Source organism: Arachis ipaensis, chromosome B05 (genome assembly GCF_000816755.2).
Source record: "Arachis ipaensis cultivar K30076 chromosome B05, Araip1.1, whole genome shotgun sequence".
Lineage (NCBI taxonomy): Eukaryota > Viridiplantae > Streptophyta > Magnoliopsida > Fabales > Fabaceae > Arachis > Arachis ipaensis.
In genome coordinates this window covers 10,351,370-10,366,864 of record NC_029789.2, presented here as the reverse complement: position 1 = coordinate 10,366,864, position 15,495 = coordinate 10,351,370, and the positions used below count along the sequence as shown (strand labels likewise).

Here is a 15,495-nt window from a genome sequence, read left to right as displayed (position 1 = left end):
ATTATTATTATTATTATTATTATTATTATTATTGAGTGACTATATATATTTTTTATATTATAAATACATAAATACATATATATATAAGAATCTAATAAATAAATTTATCATTATTTTTGTCAAAAAATTACAAAAAATATGTGTTCGGTTACTCGGATCAGAAACGGGTCTAGTAAAATGGAGTTCGAGAATTGGTGGATTGCTGGATGCCTGGCCTGGAGCAGCTCTGGAGGGAAGGTGGATGAGACTCTTCTGGGCTGATGAGGGGGGAGTGCCACCTATAAGGAATCCAACGCTCAAGTTAGCGTCCGTACCAGAGGCGGCAATTAGGGTAAAATAGGTGATGTACCTGGGGGAGGGGGAGAGCCCTCCCCTTATATAGACTGTACTAGAGTGGGTCCCACATGTGCAGACCCTCTTTCCTGAAAGCTTCCTTTCCAGCTGTCCAGATGCTTTGACGAGGTAGGGGAATGAGGTGAGTTGGCAGGTTGGAGAACCCGTCGGGTCGGTTCGCAGAGGATACCCGAACCCGATTGTTTGTGGGCTGGGGCGGAACATTGCCCCCAACGCGTTAATCACTAAAATAGGTGATTGGCGCGTTAGTGCTACTCGCCTCTTCTCCTGCAGATCGGGAGTCCGTTGGTGGAGGACGCGACTTTGTGCGCGTGTTTTGCCCCCACACGTAGCTTGGCGTGTCGCTTTGACCTTCACGCTGAGCATTTAATGCTCATGATGACTGATTTGAAAATTCAGGAGAAAAGACTACTGTGCCCATGTCTTTTCATGCTCCTTCTTTTAACGGTTACTATTCTGATTTTCTCAAAACCTTGCTTTCTTCTTTTTCATTTGCTTCCACATTTTCATTCACCTTTTCATTTGTTTCCATTTATTACTTTGCCCTCTGAACTGTTCTTGTTTGGAGAGAACCTTGCACGGCCCTTGCTTTCATTTTTTTACATCCTCTGCATATCTTCCTGGTAAGCTTCTTTTGCTACTTTTACTGCACTACTCTGTGGTTATAGTTATTATGTGGATCAATGCATGCCACTTTTCTTTTTCACTTTGGTTCGTATTTACTCGAATATGCATAGTCCGCGTTAAGTAGTTGCTAGGGGGTACCATTCAGGTGTCTATTTCTTACTTTAGTGAATTCAAACTTTAGATACTAGCGCAAGTATCATGGATTAGTGATATACTTAGTCGTAGATCCATTTTGTTTATTTTCCGACTTCGTGCTCTCCCGGGTTAACTTGAGTGGTGCCCCACTGTAGGTATGGCGCGACCACCAGCACCGAATGTTATTGATTTTTACGCCTGGGTGACCTTGGATGTAAATGACACACTGTCTCAGGTAACCAGAGAGGAGCTCCAGGCTCTTCGGGACGCAGGTTCCTTGTGTGGAGGTGGTCCCGAGGAAGCACACTACCAGGTCTATGTCCCCGACGATCGTGAGTGGGTGTCATAAAAATATGGCTTCGAATGGTTGTGGGTTTACAAGCCTATGTTCACCACGCTGGGTCTCTGGCTTCCTTTCTCCCCTTTTTTGTCACGTCGCTACTCAACCGATGCGACGTCAACCGCTGCGACGTCAACCGCTGCGACGTCGCCCCGTCACAGCTTCATCCTAACAGCTAGGCCGTCATTCGATGTTTCGAACTGGTGTGTGAATACCTGGAGATCCCGACCTCTGTGAACGTATTTCTCTATCTCTTTCTTCTAACGAACCCTTCTCGCGAGGGAAAGACGAAGAAGGGGTATATGTCCTTCCGGGCCGTTCAAGGCCGTAGGATATTTGGTCTCTTTGAAGATTTTTTTCATCACTTCAAGAGAACCTTCTTTAAAGTAAGGCTTGCCCCAGGTCATCACCCATTCTGGCTTACCCTGGAGGGAGAAAGAAGGATCCCGACTTACTGGAGTTTTGGGGCGGGCTCGTACTACTAGATAAAGGAAACTTACGAGGGGATGAGTGAGGAGAACTGCCGGATCGCCGACATACTATTGGCAATTTTTGGTTCTAAAAATTTGAATCCTCATCTAGTAATGGGGGACGGAAAGTCGGTAGGGCCCATGTCGGTAGGTTATCACCTTATTTTCTCAAATCTTTCCTTTTCGTTTCCTTCTATGTTTCTTATCACTGACTTGTTGTCTGACTTCACTTGTGCTTTCTTTGCAGTTTCCATGGCTGACGGAAAGACCACCATGGCCGATCTTATGGCCCACTTCCTCGAAAGTGATGACGATGACTCCTCGGCTACCCATTCGGACTCCCCGGGTTCCGACGCCGTTGGCAAAGGGAGAGACCAAGCTGCTGCAGGGGGTCAGGGCGATTCCCAGCTTTACGGGGACGCCCAGGCCGAACAACCTCCAGAAAGTGCGGCTGTGGAGGCGCCGATCCTGGAGCAGGAGGCTAGCCCCGAGGTTGATCCCGACCTGACTATCGTGCTCAATCCTAAGAAATGAAAGGGACCTGCTGGGGAGAGCCTGACTGTGATGGAAAGGAGTTTTCACGCTGGGAGCTTCATTGATTCTCAACTCCTCCCAAGAACCAAAGAATTCTTTCGGGAGGAGGACCTTGCTGCTAAGGCAAAGTGGGTTTATCACAGCCTCCTCCGAGCTGCTGCCATTGCCCAGAAGACAGAATTCATTTTGGCCCAGCATCAGGCTCTGAAGGGAAAGCTTCGTGCCGCCCAGAAGGATATTTCTGACTTGAAGGCCCGGGAAGGGTCTCCCAAGACCCAGCTTGCCGAAAAGGAGAAGAAAGCGGAGGAGGATGCTACTGAAATCAACAGGCTAGTGGAGCGCGAACTTTCCCTTTCTAAGGATTTGAATACTACTCGGGGTCAGGCTATCTCCGCGGAAGCCAAAGTTAAAGAGCTGGAGGAAAAACATGGCGAAGTCGAGAGGTCGGCTCAGGTCGCCCAGCAGGAGGTTTCCTTCTTGAAGAGGAAGAACAAGGACATCGTGAGGGATGCCAAGAAGGTTGTCATGGAAACCGAGGAGGGGATCAAAGCTCAGATTGCCGTCTTGGCACCCGATCTTGATACCTCCTTAGTTGGGGCCTTCAAGATGGTCCAGGATGGCAAAATCGTGGACATCCCCAAGAAGGCGGGAGCTCCTCAGTAGTTATCTGTTACTTTGCATATAGTTCTATAACTTTGTTGTCAAACTTTTTGTTTCTTTTGGGCCAAGGCGCTGCCCTTGTTTTACAACACTTTAACTTGTCAGGCCGATGTGTTGCCCTTGTTTTATAATACTTTAACTTATTGGGCCGATGTATTGCCCTCGTTTGGTAGCACTTATGACTCACCTTATATTTGTTTTAGGCCGACTAGTTACCTTTGGAAAATATTCGCTTTCTATTCTCCTTATCGTCTCGCGGGTAGGCTTTTTATATTATATCGTAGGCCTATTAGTTACCTTTGGAAAATATTTGAAGCTTGCTACCTTTTAGCCTTATCGTTTGGCCGGTAGGCCGTAGATTTTGCTTGTGGTATTTTTGTACCAACTAGGGCTTCTGGGGTGATCAGTCCTGGTTAGCCGTGTAATGAAAAATAAAGGTATAACCTTTAAAATAAGCAAAATGGCATAATGCAATGTTCATGGTATTTATAATGAAACAAAACGGGGTAGCAAGTGAGATAACAAGGTAGCAAACAAGATAACAAAAACCATATGACAGAATAATGAGCAGTAATGAACAAAAGAGGAGAAACCCGTTAATTCGTTGGGTCGCCTTTCAAGGGTAGAATCTTTTTAAGTTCACCGCGTTCCATGTTCTGGGTACCTCGCTCCCACTTAACCGTTCCAACTTGTAAGCTTCCTTTTCGAGTACTTCTCTTACTTTGTATGAGCCCTCTCAATTTGCTGTCAACTTGCCTTTTCCTGGGGTCAGTAATCCGATGTCGTTTCTCCGTAACACCAAATCGCCTAGTTCGAAGCTCCTTTTCAGCACTTTGGCATTGTACCTTAAAGCTACCCTTTGCTTTAGTGTCGTTTCTATCAAATGGGCCATCTGCCTCGTTTCATCGATCAAATCTTTCTCCAACCCTTCTTCAACGCCTCCGAAGAGCAGCCTCGGGCTTGGTTCCTCGATCTCAACCGGAATGACCGCGTCGACCCCGTAAGTAAGCCGGAATGGGGTTTCCCCGGTGGAAGATTGAGGCACCGTCCTGTACGACCATAGAATCGAGGCGAGCTCGTCTGTCCAGAGACCCCTTTTTCTGGTCTAGTCGTTTCTTCAGGCCATTGATGATGACCTTATTCGCAGCTTCCACTTGGCCATTACTCTGTGGGTGTTCCACTGAAGAGAATTTCTGCTTGACATCCAATTCCGATATGAACTCTCCAAACTTCTTGTCTGCGAACTGCGTCCCATTGTCCGAGATGACGACTTCCAGGATTCCAAACCTGGAGACCACTTGTCTCTACATGAACTTCCGACAGTTGTTTGAAGATATACTAGCCAACAGTTCTGCCTCGATCCACTTGGTGTAGTAATCGATTGGCCCGATTAGGTACTTGACCTGCTCGGGACCTACTGGGAACGGCCCTAAGAGATCGATTCTCCATTGAGCGAAAGGTCGCGATGCCAGCATTGAACTTAACTCCATTGCTGGAGAATTGTGGAAGTTAGCATTCTCCTGGCATTTCTTGCACTTTCTCACAAATTCTTGAGCATCCGACATCAGGGAGGGCCAATAGTACCCTGCCCTAATGAGCTTCCTGGCTAATGCCTTTTTCTCAATATGGTGGCCACAGCATCCTTCGTGGACTTCGCTCAGGACGTAGTCCGTCTGGTCAGGACGTAGGCAATTTAACAGTGGCTGGTTAAGCTCCCATTTGTATAGTTGACCCTGTTTTGCTACATACTTGGTCGCTTTCCGCCTCACCGTCCTGGCGCCTTGCTCACCTTCAGGAAGCTCGCCATTTTCTAAAAAGCTGAGGATTGGATCGATCCACGAGGGGGGTTCATCGCTTATGTCACATAGAGGGTTACCGATGATTCCTTTATCAGCCCCTGGATCAAGGATCGGTTTCCTATCTCTGGCTTTGTGCTTGTTAGATTTGACAGGAGGTCGGCCATTTCTTTCCTTTCCCTGGGTACATGTTGAATCGTGACCTCTTCGAAATCTTCACACAACTTTTTCACCTTCTTCGAAAGCTTTGGCCTGATAGGTTCCGTTAACTTGGGAGGTAACGATCTGGGAGTCGCTGTTGACTTCGACCCGTGATGCCCCGACCTCTTTAGCCAAGAGAAGGCCCCTATTAAGGCTTCATATTCTGCCTAGTTGTTAGATACTGAAAAATCGAACTTGACCGATTGCTCGGAAGTCACTCCGGCCGAGATTCTGAGTATTATTCCTGCCCCTCCGAACGCTTGGTTGGAAGCTCCGTCCACATGAAGCTTCCACCATATGCTAGTATCCTCGGATGGGTCCCCGACTACCTCTACCAGGAAGTCCACCATTGCCTGGACCTTGATTGCGTGCTTGGGTTCGTAGTGCAAATCGTTCTGGGAGAGCTCAATTGCCCACGCCATCATGTGGCCCACTAAATTGGGTTTTTGTAGAACTTTCCTGATAGCTTGGTCGGTTCTAACAGTGATTAGGTGTGCTAGAAGTATTGTTTCAATCTTCTGGATGAGGTCAGCAGAGCATAGGCCATCTTTTCTAGCTTGGTATACCTCAGCTCTGCTCCTTGGAGTGCTTTGTTGACGAAGCATACTGGTTGTTGGACCTTGTCTTCCTCTCGAACGAGGGTGGCCGCCAAGCCTTGATCCGTAACTGCCAGATATAAAGACAACAATTCCCCATCCTTCGACTTGCCGAGGATAGGGGCGCTGACAGTATGCTTTTGAAGTGGTTGAATGCTTTTTCACAGGCTGGGATCCATTCGAAGGCTATTCCCTTCTTCATCAGATTGAAGAAAAGGAGGTCCTTTCCTGCCGACGCACCGAGGAAACGAAATAGAGCGGTGAGCCTCCCCGCCAATCTTTGCACATCCTTAATGCAACTTGGACTTGTCATTCGCAAGACAGCTTCGCACTTATCCGGGTTGGCCTCTACTCCCCTCTGCGTTATCATGAAGCCGAGGAACTTTCCGGCTTCCATGGAAAAAGCGCACTTGAGGGGGTTGAGTCTCATGTTGTGTTTACGAAGAGACTTGAAGACGGTCTCAAGGTCTCCTACCAGATCGTTCGGCTCACTGGTCTTCACGAGGATGTCGTCAACATATACCTCAACCGATTTGCCGATGAGGCTGCTAAAAACTTTGTTCATCATCCTTTGATAGGTTATCCTGGCGTTTTTTAGTCCAAATGGCATCACTTTGTAACAGTAACTACCAGTTGGTGTTATAAACGCCGTCTTTTCCTCGTCAGGTTGGTGCATGGTTATTTGATTGTACCCGAAGTAAGCGTCTATGAAACTCAAGAAACGGTATCCCGCTGCTGTTTCGACCATGGCATCAATGTTTGGAAGGGGAAAAGAGTCTTTGGGGCAAGCTTTTTTTAGGTCCGAGTAGTCGACACACATTCTCCACTTTTCATTGGCTTCCTTGATGAGAACTATGTTGGACAACCATGTCGAGTACTCGAGCTCTCTTATGAACCCGGCATCTAACAGGCTAGCCGTCTGCTTGGCCATTTCGTTAGCTCTTTCCTGCGACATTTTCCTCCTCTGCTGCGCTACGGGCTTAGCGTCTGGCTTTATGGCCAGCCGGTGAGACATGAAATCAGGGTCTACTTCTGGCATATCGGCTAGGGTCCAAGCAAAGAGATCACCGTTCGCTCTAAGAGTCTTCACGAGGGGATCCTTTAGGCTGTGGGGGAGATTTTTAAGTCGGCTAGAAATACACCGGCTGCCTCCTTCAACTTCTTTCTCAGGAAAAGGCTGGTGTTGTCGCATGCGACGGTCATTTCCACATCTCCTCTTATGGATCCGACGACCTTATCGTCTGTGACGAATTTCTTAACCAGAAACTTGGTGTAGGCTGTTGAGTCTCTTAAGACGATGAACTCCGCCATTACTGACTTCTTTCCTTCGGTCGACCCTACACAGACTGGGAGGGCAATTACTCCGTCGAGCCTTATGTAGTTGTCCCCGAGGCCTATGACCCGGTGTTGGTGGACCTTGAGATCAGCTTCCCTGAGTCCCAGGGCATCAAATACGTTTTTGAATATGATGTTGGAGTCAGCTCCCCTGTCAACGAGGATTCGTTTGACCAAGCCCGTGCCGATCCTTGCCGTGATCACCATGGGTGGGTTCTCCGAGAGGTCGCGCAACCATTGGTCCTCTGGGCCGAAGGATATCCTAGGAGGGCCCCTAGATTGAGTCTTCGGGTTCCCTAACGACGTAGCCAGGATTCTGACGTCCTTCCTTGTTGCCGACTTTGACTTGGGGGGCGAGACTCGGCCTACCACTACGTTGACAACTATCATAGGGGTGTTGTCCATGTTTTCTGTTGTCCACGTTCTTTTCGGCTCCCTTATGAACTGGAAGAATTCAGCTAACTTCCCCTTACGAATGGCTTGTTCTAAGGCATCATTCAGGTCGAAGCAGACTTGCGTCTTGTGGCCAAAGCCTTTGTGATAGTCGCAGTACAAGCTCTTGTTCTCCCCTGTCCTATCCTTCAGCTGCCGGGGTTTTGATAGGATCCCTTTGTCCGCTATCTGTTGGTACACCTCCGTTATAGGGGCTGTGAGGGGGATATAATTCGTGAACTTTACCACTCGAAGAAACGGTTTGGGTCGCTTTGTCAATGCCCCTTCCCTAGGGTCTCCCTTTGTCTTTCCGAGTAGACGTGTTGGCGAGGATGGGGGTTAGCCGGCTACTGTTTATTGGCCGCCACTACCTGACTAACCTCCTCATCATTGATATATTCTTTGGCTACATTTTGAATTTCTTGCATCGTCCAGACGGGTCTAGGGGTGAGGTGCTTCCTGAAATCCTCATTTAGTAGGCCGTTCGTCAAACAAAAACTGGCCACCGAGTCCGTTAGGCCGTCTATGGTCCAGGCACTCATCATTGAACTTGTCTAGAAACTTTTTGGTCGGTTCTCCGATTCTCTGGGTAATCCCTAGCAGGTTGATTAGATACTTTGCTTTGGCAATGTGTGTGGTGAACCGGGCTAAGAAGCTGCACGATATGTCCACGAAGGCCGTAATGGACTGTTGCGGAAGCGCGTTGAACCACCGGATCGCCGGGCCTGCCAGCGTCACCGGGAACGTACGACACCTTACTGCATCGTCGACCCTTTCAAGATTCATCCTGGCTTCAAAAGCCGCCAAGTGTTCTTGAGGGTCCTTGGTCCTGTCGTACTTCATGTCCATCGGTTTGTCCAAGTGATTGGGTAGGCGGACCTTGAGGATGGAGGGGTGGAAAGGGGTTACCCCTATGATGATGCGGTCCCATTTTTTCCTTCCTCTATTTCCCTGGGTTTTCCCGTGGCCCTTGGTCTTTTCGGGCGTACGGGAGCGAGTACAGGCATTGGTCCTGGCTCGCCCGTCTTCTCTCTCTGGATTTCGTTTGCAACCTCCCGACCTTCTGGATGGAGAATGAGTGCTGGACAGGCTTGGACGAGTGTCCCTGCTGCGAGAGGGTCAGTATCGATCTCGCGCCGCCAGTTCGCGTTCAAGGTTTTGTACCCCGTGCCTGAGTTCCTGGATGATCTTTGAGTTGTCGCCCCCGTCCCCCCGAAAGGACACCTTTTGGGAGATCGGGAGTGTTGATTCTCTCTTTGCGTCACAGGCCTCGATAGCTCGCAGAAGGCTCCCGTAGAGTTCACCCTGCTTCTCATGCGGGATCCTCCTTCCTCGCGGAGCTCGTTCGAGTGCGGGAACGCTGCCATATTCGATCAAGGTCCCCACAGACGGCGCCAATGTTCGGTTGCTCGGGTCTAGAACGGGTCTAGTAAAATGGAGTTCGAGAATTGGTGGGTTGCTGGATGCCTGGCCTGGATGAGCTCCGGAAGGAAGGTGGATGAGACTCTTCCAAGCTGACGAGGAGGGGAGTGCCACCTGCAAGGACTCCAACGCTCCCAGAGGCGGCAATTAGGGTAAAGTATGTGACATACCTGGGGGGAGGGGGAGGGATAGGGCCCTTCCCTTATATAGTCTGTACTAGAGTGGGTCCCACACGTGCAGACCCTCTTTCCTGGAAGCTTCCTTTCCAGCTGTCCAGATGCTCTTACGAGGTAGGGGAATGAGGTGAGTTGGTGGGTTGGAGAACCCGTCCGGTCGGTTCGCGGAGGATACCCGAACCCGATTTGCTTGTGGGCTGGGGCAGAACAATATGGTAAAGTATTATTGTTTAAATAATAATAATAATAATAATAATAGTAATAATTTTATTTTTCTTTTTTTTAACGGAAGACTGTTATGTCTAATGAAAAAAAAAAGTTGGGGATTGATATGTGTATTAATTTTTTTTGGGACTAAATGTCTGTTTTTAAAATTTTTAGGGACTGATCTAAGTAATTACTCTATTGAAAAATGAACTGAAAACTGATTTATCTGTCGAAGTAAAATTTTAAAAATATGTTTGTGTATTAATTTTTGTTAGAAACTAAAATATATATTTTTAAAATCCTTGAAACTGATTTGGGTAATTACTCAAAAAATAATTTTAGCAGCTAAAATTACTAGAAACCTAAAAACACTTTAAAGTTAAAGTTTATTTATTTGTGGTTTTTTTTATATAAAAGAAAAGACAAAATGAGAGAACGAAGAAAAGATAGAATAAGTAAATAAAGTCTAAAGAAAAAGAGAGGCATGAAAATTAAAACCTGTATTATATTTTTTCAGAATTTTTGGTCAAGCAAAAGATTTGTTTTGTAAAGAGGTGAGTACGGGGTGGGAACTGCTACACATTTTGGGCTCATCCACTTTTGCTTTCGGCTATGCACGTCTCATCAAATTCATATTCCCCACCAATGCATTCATTCATTCCTTGAATAAAATTATATTTGTTGTTGACTTACAAATACAACATACAAGAATGCAATGAATATAGGCAAACATAATGCTTAAGACACAAGTTTCTTAAGTGCTACAAAATGGTCAATTTAACCGCCCAAAACTAATGATACTTATTGAGTTGATAGACCATTTAACCGCTCAAAACTAACGATACTTATTGAGTTGATTTTGTTTAAACTATAACGTAAGTGGGATTGTGTCCAATAATTTCGCCTTTTAGCCTTGTAACTGAGTAATCTTTCATTTGGTCACACATAAGCAAACAATAAAAAATGAATTGCCATAAAAAAAAATAAAACCATATATATACTAAAATCAACTATCAAAATCAGCTATTAATATAAAATATATGTTAGAATACAAAATATACAAAAATATATTAAACAAAAAATATATTTATATATAAATATATGGTGGCTAATTTTAGTATATAAATAATATTTTTGAAAAAAAATCAATGTTCAACACATATCTCAAAATCACGTTTCTTCTCCAAACGTACCCAATAGCAAAGAATTCAATTCAACACACGCCATTAACATAACGGCATGTAGAAATCAGCTTGAACTGGCTTATCCGTAATAAAAATAAGAAATGTGCGGAATATTAATAAACATTAATATTAAATACATATATTATTTAATTTATTTTTAATATATATTTTTTATATTTCAATATATATTATATACGAATAACTGATTTTTTATATACACGTGTCATGTTAATATAAGTACGAGACATATCTATTGAAGTTGGTCAAATGCCATCATACGAAGCTACCAATGAACGTTCATTGGATTAGATTCCTGTTAAAGTATTACAAACAGAAGACAGTGATGAGATAGTTCTCCTTAGCTTCTCCTCCAAAGGGTACCTCCTTATCTAGTATTCATAGTTATGGTTAAAAAAAATGATCCTCCAACAAAAATTTTATAATTATCTTCATGTAAAACTATTTCTTTTTAGCAATTAGATAATAAATTATAGAGTTTAATTTTAGTATGTTATAAAAGCGTTTTTTTTATTTAAAAGATGACTAAACAAATATATTCATGAGAAGATATTTTTGGCATTTTCGTAAGAGTGTCTGCAAGGAAAAAGACACCAGGAGATTATGTAGCAGATAGAAAAGAATCACAAGGATGCTAGAATAATTGTTAGGCATGGATCATATCATCTAAAATCCAAAAGAAGCCCCAAATAACATAAGAAATACCTGATGGAGGGCCATATGCTAATTATTTTTTCTCTATTCTCTTGCTCATGATATTCGGTGCCTTGAGCAATGTCCTAAAGGTAGCACGAGAAGGGACCATGACAGCACTAAGCAACTCACAAAGGAAGATTACATTGGCCTTGGATTTTGCTTTGTATACAGCATGCAATCTCCATTCTAACCTTGCTCGTTATGAAGTGAATAGGATTTCTTTGTTTATTGCCTAAAAACCAAAAACAAAAAGGGACACCTACGTACTTGCATATAAACCCCACTTCAAATACTCAATCGTCATCATCCAATTAAACAGAGCATTCTTAGGTTACCTGAACAGATTTTGGAGGAAGCATGCTGAAATTAGTATCTCAACCAGAAGATCTATTGAGTTGGAGAATACCAGAAAGATTAATGATAAGAAGTTATAAAGAAGTCAGTGCATCAGGTAGTGACTGGACATACCATAATTTTTTTGGACAACTAGGCTGCAATTTCCAGAGTTTTGAATGTTTTATTTATATTTGTTCATTTCCTTTAACTATTTACATTTGCAAATTATACACCTCTACACTATTAAAGCTGCAGATAATGTATGAAAAGGCTAACTGCAGAACATTTTAGCTTGATGCTCAGATGTTTCAAATCTAAAAGCTAATCAAGAAACAAAGTAAGAGAAAATTCACTTAGTTTTTGCATATGTGTTGAGCTCAAGAATACCATTTCCATCTCAAAGAGGCAGGAAGATGTTCCGTGGGCAGCAGCAAGAATGTCCATATCAAGGAACAAATTAACTAACAGCCAAGAAATATAAGCCCTTGCCTGCCGCTGTACCCAATGTGAGATATCACCAGAATGAGTTCATATGGACAATGGCAGTCTTCTTTCCCTCTTCCTTGCCAGTGTTTGTCGTGACAGCCTTAGGCGTACAGGAAGAAATATACATAAGCCTATGACAACCAAAAAAAGCCGAAAACACCTCAAATAGAGGGTCATCACCGATAAGACCACCAGCATCGTGAACAATAAAGCGAAACCAATTGCCACAGCAACATCAACCCTGCAATAACACAAGAAAAATGTCAAGCATAATACCACCAATGATATGCCATAATCTTCAAATGCATTTCTAACATTATTACGTTAATAAATCAAACAGAAAAGGAACCTTGACCAATTTTTGCAAATTACCCAGTTTCTCTTTCAAGAGAGCATCCAATTCTACAGTGGATTTATTTAGCAGAAATGTAGAATACTAACAAATAGACCCTCATTTGTAAGTGCTACAAGATACTGCACAATGGAATCCTCAGTAATGGACCAAAACCAAATATGGCAAATTCTCACTTGCAATTTAAATCTTACATAAAACTAAAGAGATGGAAACAGATGAAGTGCTTTCATTGTTATGGAATAAAAAACACTTGGTACTTTCATGGTCCATAAGAAAAATCACAGTGTGGATTATGGACTATAACTGATAAATCAAATCCAATCAAATCAAATGCAGGTGTACTAGACATCAGTTTAGCAATACATTTACATCCCAATAGACATAGCTGAAAAAGGATCAACTTCAAAAACTACTATAACAAGCTTGATCAGAAAAGATATATCTAAAGGGTAGCATATCTTAGCTTCACCAGAAGAAACCTTAGCTCTTCATAAGCTTGTATGAATCATTTTCAATCACAATTAATAACTGAAGTGAAACAAATACTCTTAGCTACAAAATGATCACAAGACATGATGCTATTCAAGATTTCCCTTTTCTCTGTAACCCTAAAAGGAAATTCAGGGGGTACTCTACTGATATCTAATAGTTACAAGACAAAAGGATTTTTTTTCCTCCCTTTATTTACTTGTACTTCCTAACAAACTGTTAAATGTTAATTCCAATTGGAGGAGTAAAAAAAGGGATCGAAACAGGAAAAAAAGTGTTACCTTGAATGAAAATAGAGCTTGGGGGAGAAGAAAGTGAGGGGAGAGTAGCTGTGTTGGGATCGGATCTGATATTCTCTGAGCTGCTCCGCAAGTTTAGAGCGAGTTATCATATTCTCTCTCAGTTTCCACCGATAACCCCAGAGAGAAAAAACTACTTTGCTTAAGAACTGCAATGGAAACGCCAATTTCAGAGATCAAAAAAGGAAAATTGGAAGCAAAGAGGGAGCTAGGCCATTGGTAATCTTGGAATCAAGGTCGCCACAAATCGAAGACAAAAGAAGAATGAAGAATCGTTGGGTTTAGGAGGCGAATCAACGAACCCAACCCTGCAAACTCATTTTCCGGCCACGTTCGATTTCCAGTTAGGGGCAGGAATGTAAAACTACTGAATCCTCTGCTAATTACTTAATCTTTGAGTCCAGAAAGGTTGCATATTATTGCTGGGAAAAAAAAATATTTTCGTTATGATTAATCTCTACATACAAGTATTTTGCATTTACAAGCTTTACAAGTCTGAACAAAATCCACCTATTAAATGTGCTGTTTATGTTACGTGCCTTTTTAACAGAATTTTAAATCAATTAACGCACAAATATATAACTTCCATTTTTCAAAAGATTTAGTTTCTTTTTCGAATTTCTTGCCAAATTGGTTGGATCTCCTTCTTGCGTTCTCTCTTTGTTTCGTTTTTTTCGATTTTCATGGTTTCTGAAATCAAGCTTTGAAATCATTTTGAAGATAATGGAACTTCAGAAATACACCCAAACGATTACATAAATACACTCAAACGATTACAGAAAGAATTACAGAAATACACCCAAACGGTTACAGAAATACACCCAAAACAGGGGGAGACAGTATATTTCTTCTTGAAATCTTTTAATGTTTTGCTGGTTAAGGATGAGGCACATGGCAAAAACAATCTAGAAGAAAAACCTAGAAGAACAGTAAAACAGTACCTTGAATAATGTTTCTTCCTTTTTTCTGGTGATTTTTATGGAGATTTGTATCTTTTCTTCTTGATTTCTTCTATTCTTCGCGAGGAGTTGGAACGTTTCTGCAGAATCATAGTAGTTTGTTTCGAATGTCCCTTGAATCTTGATGGTTTGCGTTTTGATTGAGGAAGAAGAGGAAGAGTGAACGTGTTGTGGAAGGGGCGCGTGTTTTTTTCTTGGACTTGGAGCAACTTGTATAGCTTGTAACCCAAAAAGACTTGTATGTGTAGCAGGCCTCTTTTCTTTATCAACAAAAAATTTTAAAAACACTAAGTTTTTAATGCATATATAATCTTGTTCTCATATGTATTATTCTAAGGATTTGTTTCGGCCCGGTCCAATTGGCCCTGTGTCCATGTCCGTCGACCCGATGGGTTAAATAGATCCGAACCAGAAGGTAACCCAGGCATCGTCACCTTCTCCACCTGGCACCTGACAGCTGGGGAAGAAAGCTTCCCAAAAGGGGGGGGGTCTTCCAATGTGAGATCCGCCTCAATACAGACTATATAAGGGGAGGGTTCTACCCCTCTCCCAGAAGTACGCTACCTAACCCTCACTTTTTTTGCTACCTTGTACGGATTCTGACTTGAGCGTCGGAGTATCTTTTACAGGTGGCTCCCCTCATCACTTTATCAACCCGGAAGATCCTCAAGCTCCATTCCTCTCCCTTCAACGTTTGCCTGGGAGATCCAATCACACACGAGCGACCCGGATCCATATCCCCTGTCACCCGGTATATCAAGCCCATCTAACCCGTTCAGAAACTGACCGAATATGATTTTTTTATTTAAATTAAATAAATATATAAATTATGAAAATGCATAAATATGACGTAACTATCTAAATGCACAACCTATCATATCTTAGACACTGATGGACTATACGACGCCGTGACGTATGCAGAATGCATTCGGAATATGTGTTAAGTGAGAGAATGGATACTGAGCATTCGAGATACGCATAAACTCAAAAACGGGGTCTCAATATCCGATATACGTATAAAACGCGTAATTCGTATCTCAGCATCTGAGATATGCTCCGAGGCATATATAAGGTCGCAGTCGAGATTTTCGTTCATTTGAATAGCTTTTAAGAATTTTGTGACTTTATAACCATTCCTGAAGTACATATGACCCCGACAATATGTTCGTGACGAAGACATCAACAGATTAAATGCGACGACTTAGCACATAGCTGGAGCTTTGAGTTTTGAAATTAGTTTTTTTTCTCTTTTATTTTCCGTAAATAATTAATTTAGATATTTAGGTTTTATTAATTTAGTTAATGCGCTAGGTATTTTGAGTAGGGTAAGTTAGAAATTCTATATTAACTTAGTTAGGTATAATATATTTTAATATTCTTATAATTAA

The 15,495-nt window shown here is 42.9% G+C and overlaps 1 protein-coding gene across 1 annotated transcript; it reads right to left on the bottom strand.

Moving 5' to 3' along the window:
• On the bottom strand, positions 11,662-13,595 carry LOC107642869. The gene is made up of 2 exons (XM_016346367.2): positions 13,131-13,595; positions 11,662-12,246 (listed from the first exon to the last, which is right to left on the bottom strand). Exons 1-2 carry the CDS (start codon positions 13,238-13,240, stop codon positions 12,048-12,050), a joined length of 309 nt encoding a protein of 102 aa, XP_016201853.1. The 5' UTR covers positions 13,241-13,595; the 3' UTR covers positions 11,662-12,047.

What these genes read in the sequence shown, in the direction of transcription:
- LOC107642869 (XM_016346367.2), bottom strand. Translation starts at nt 13,240, where the DNA reads ATGATAACTCGCTCTAAACTTGCGGAGCAGCTCAGAGAATATCAGATC. An exon ending in AAGCTCTATTTTCATTCAAG is followed by an intron (nt 12,247 to 13,130) that starts GTAACACTTTTT and finishes GTGTTATTGCAG; the next exon opens with GGTTGATGTTGCTGTGGCAA.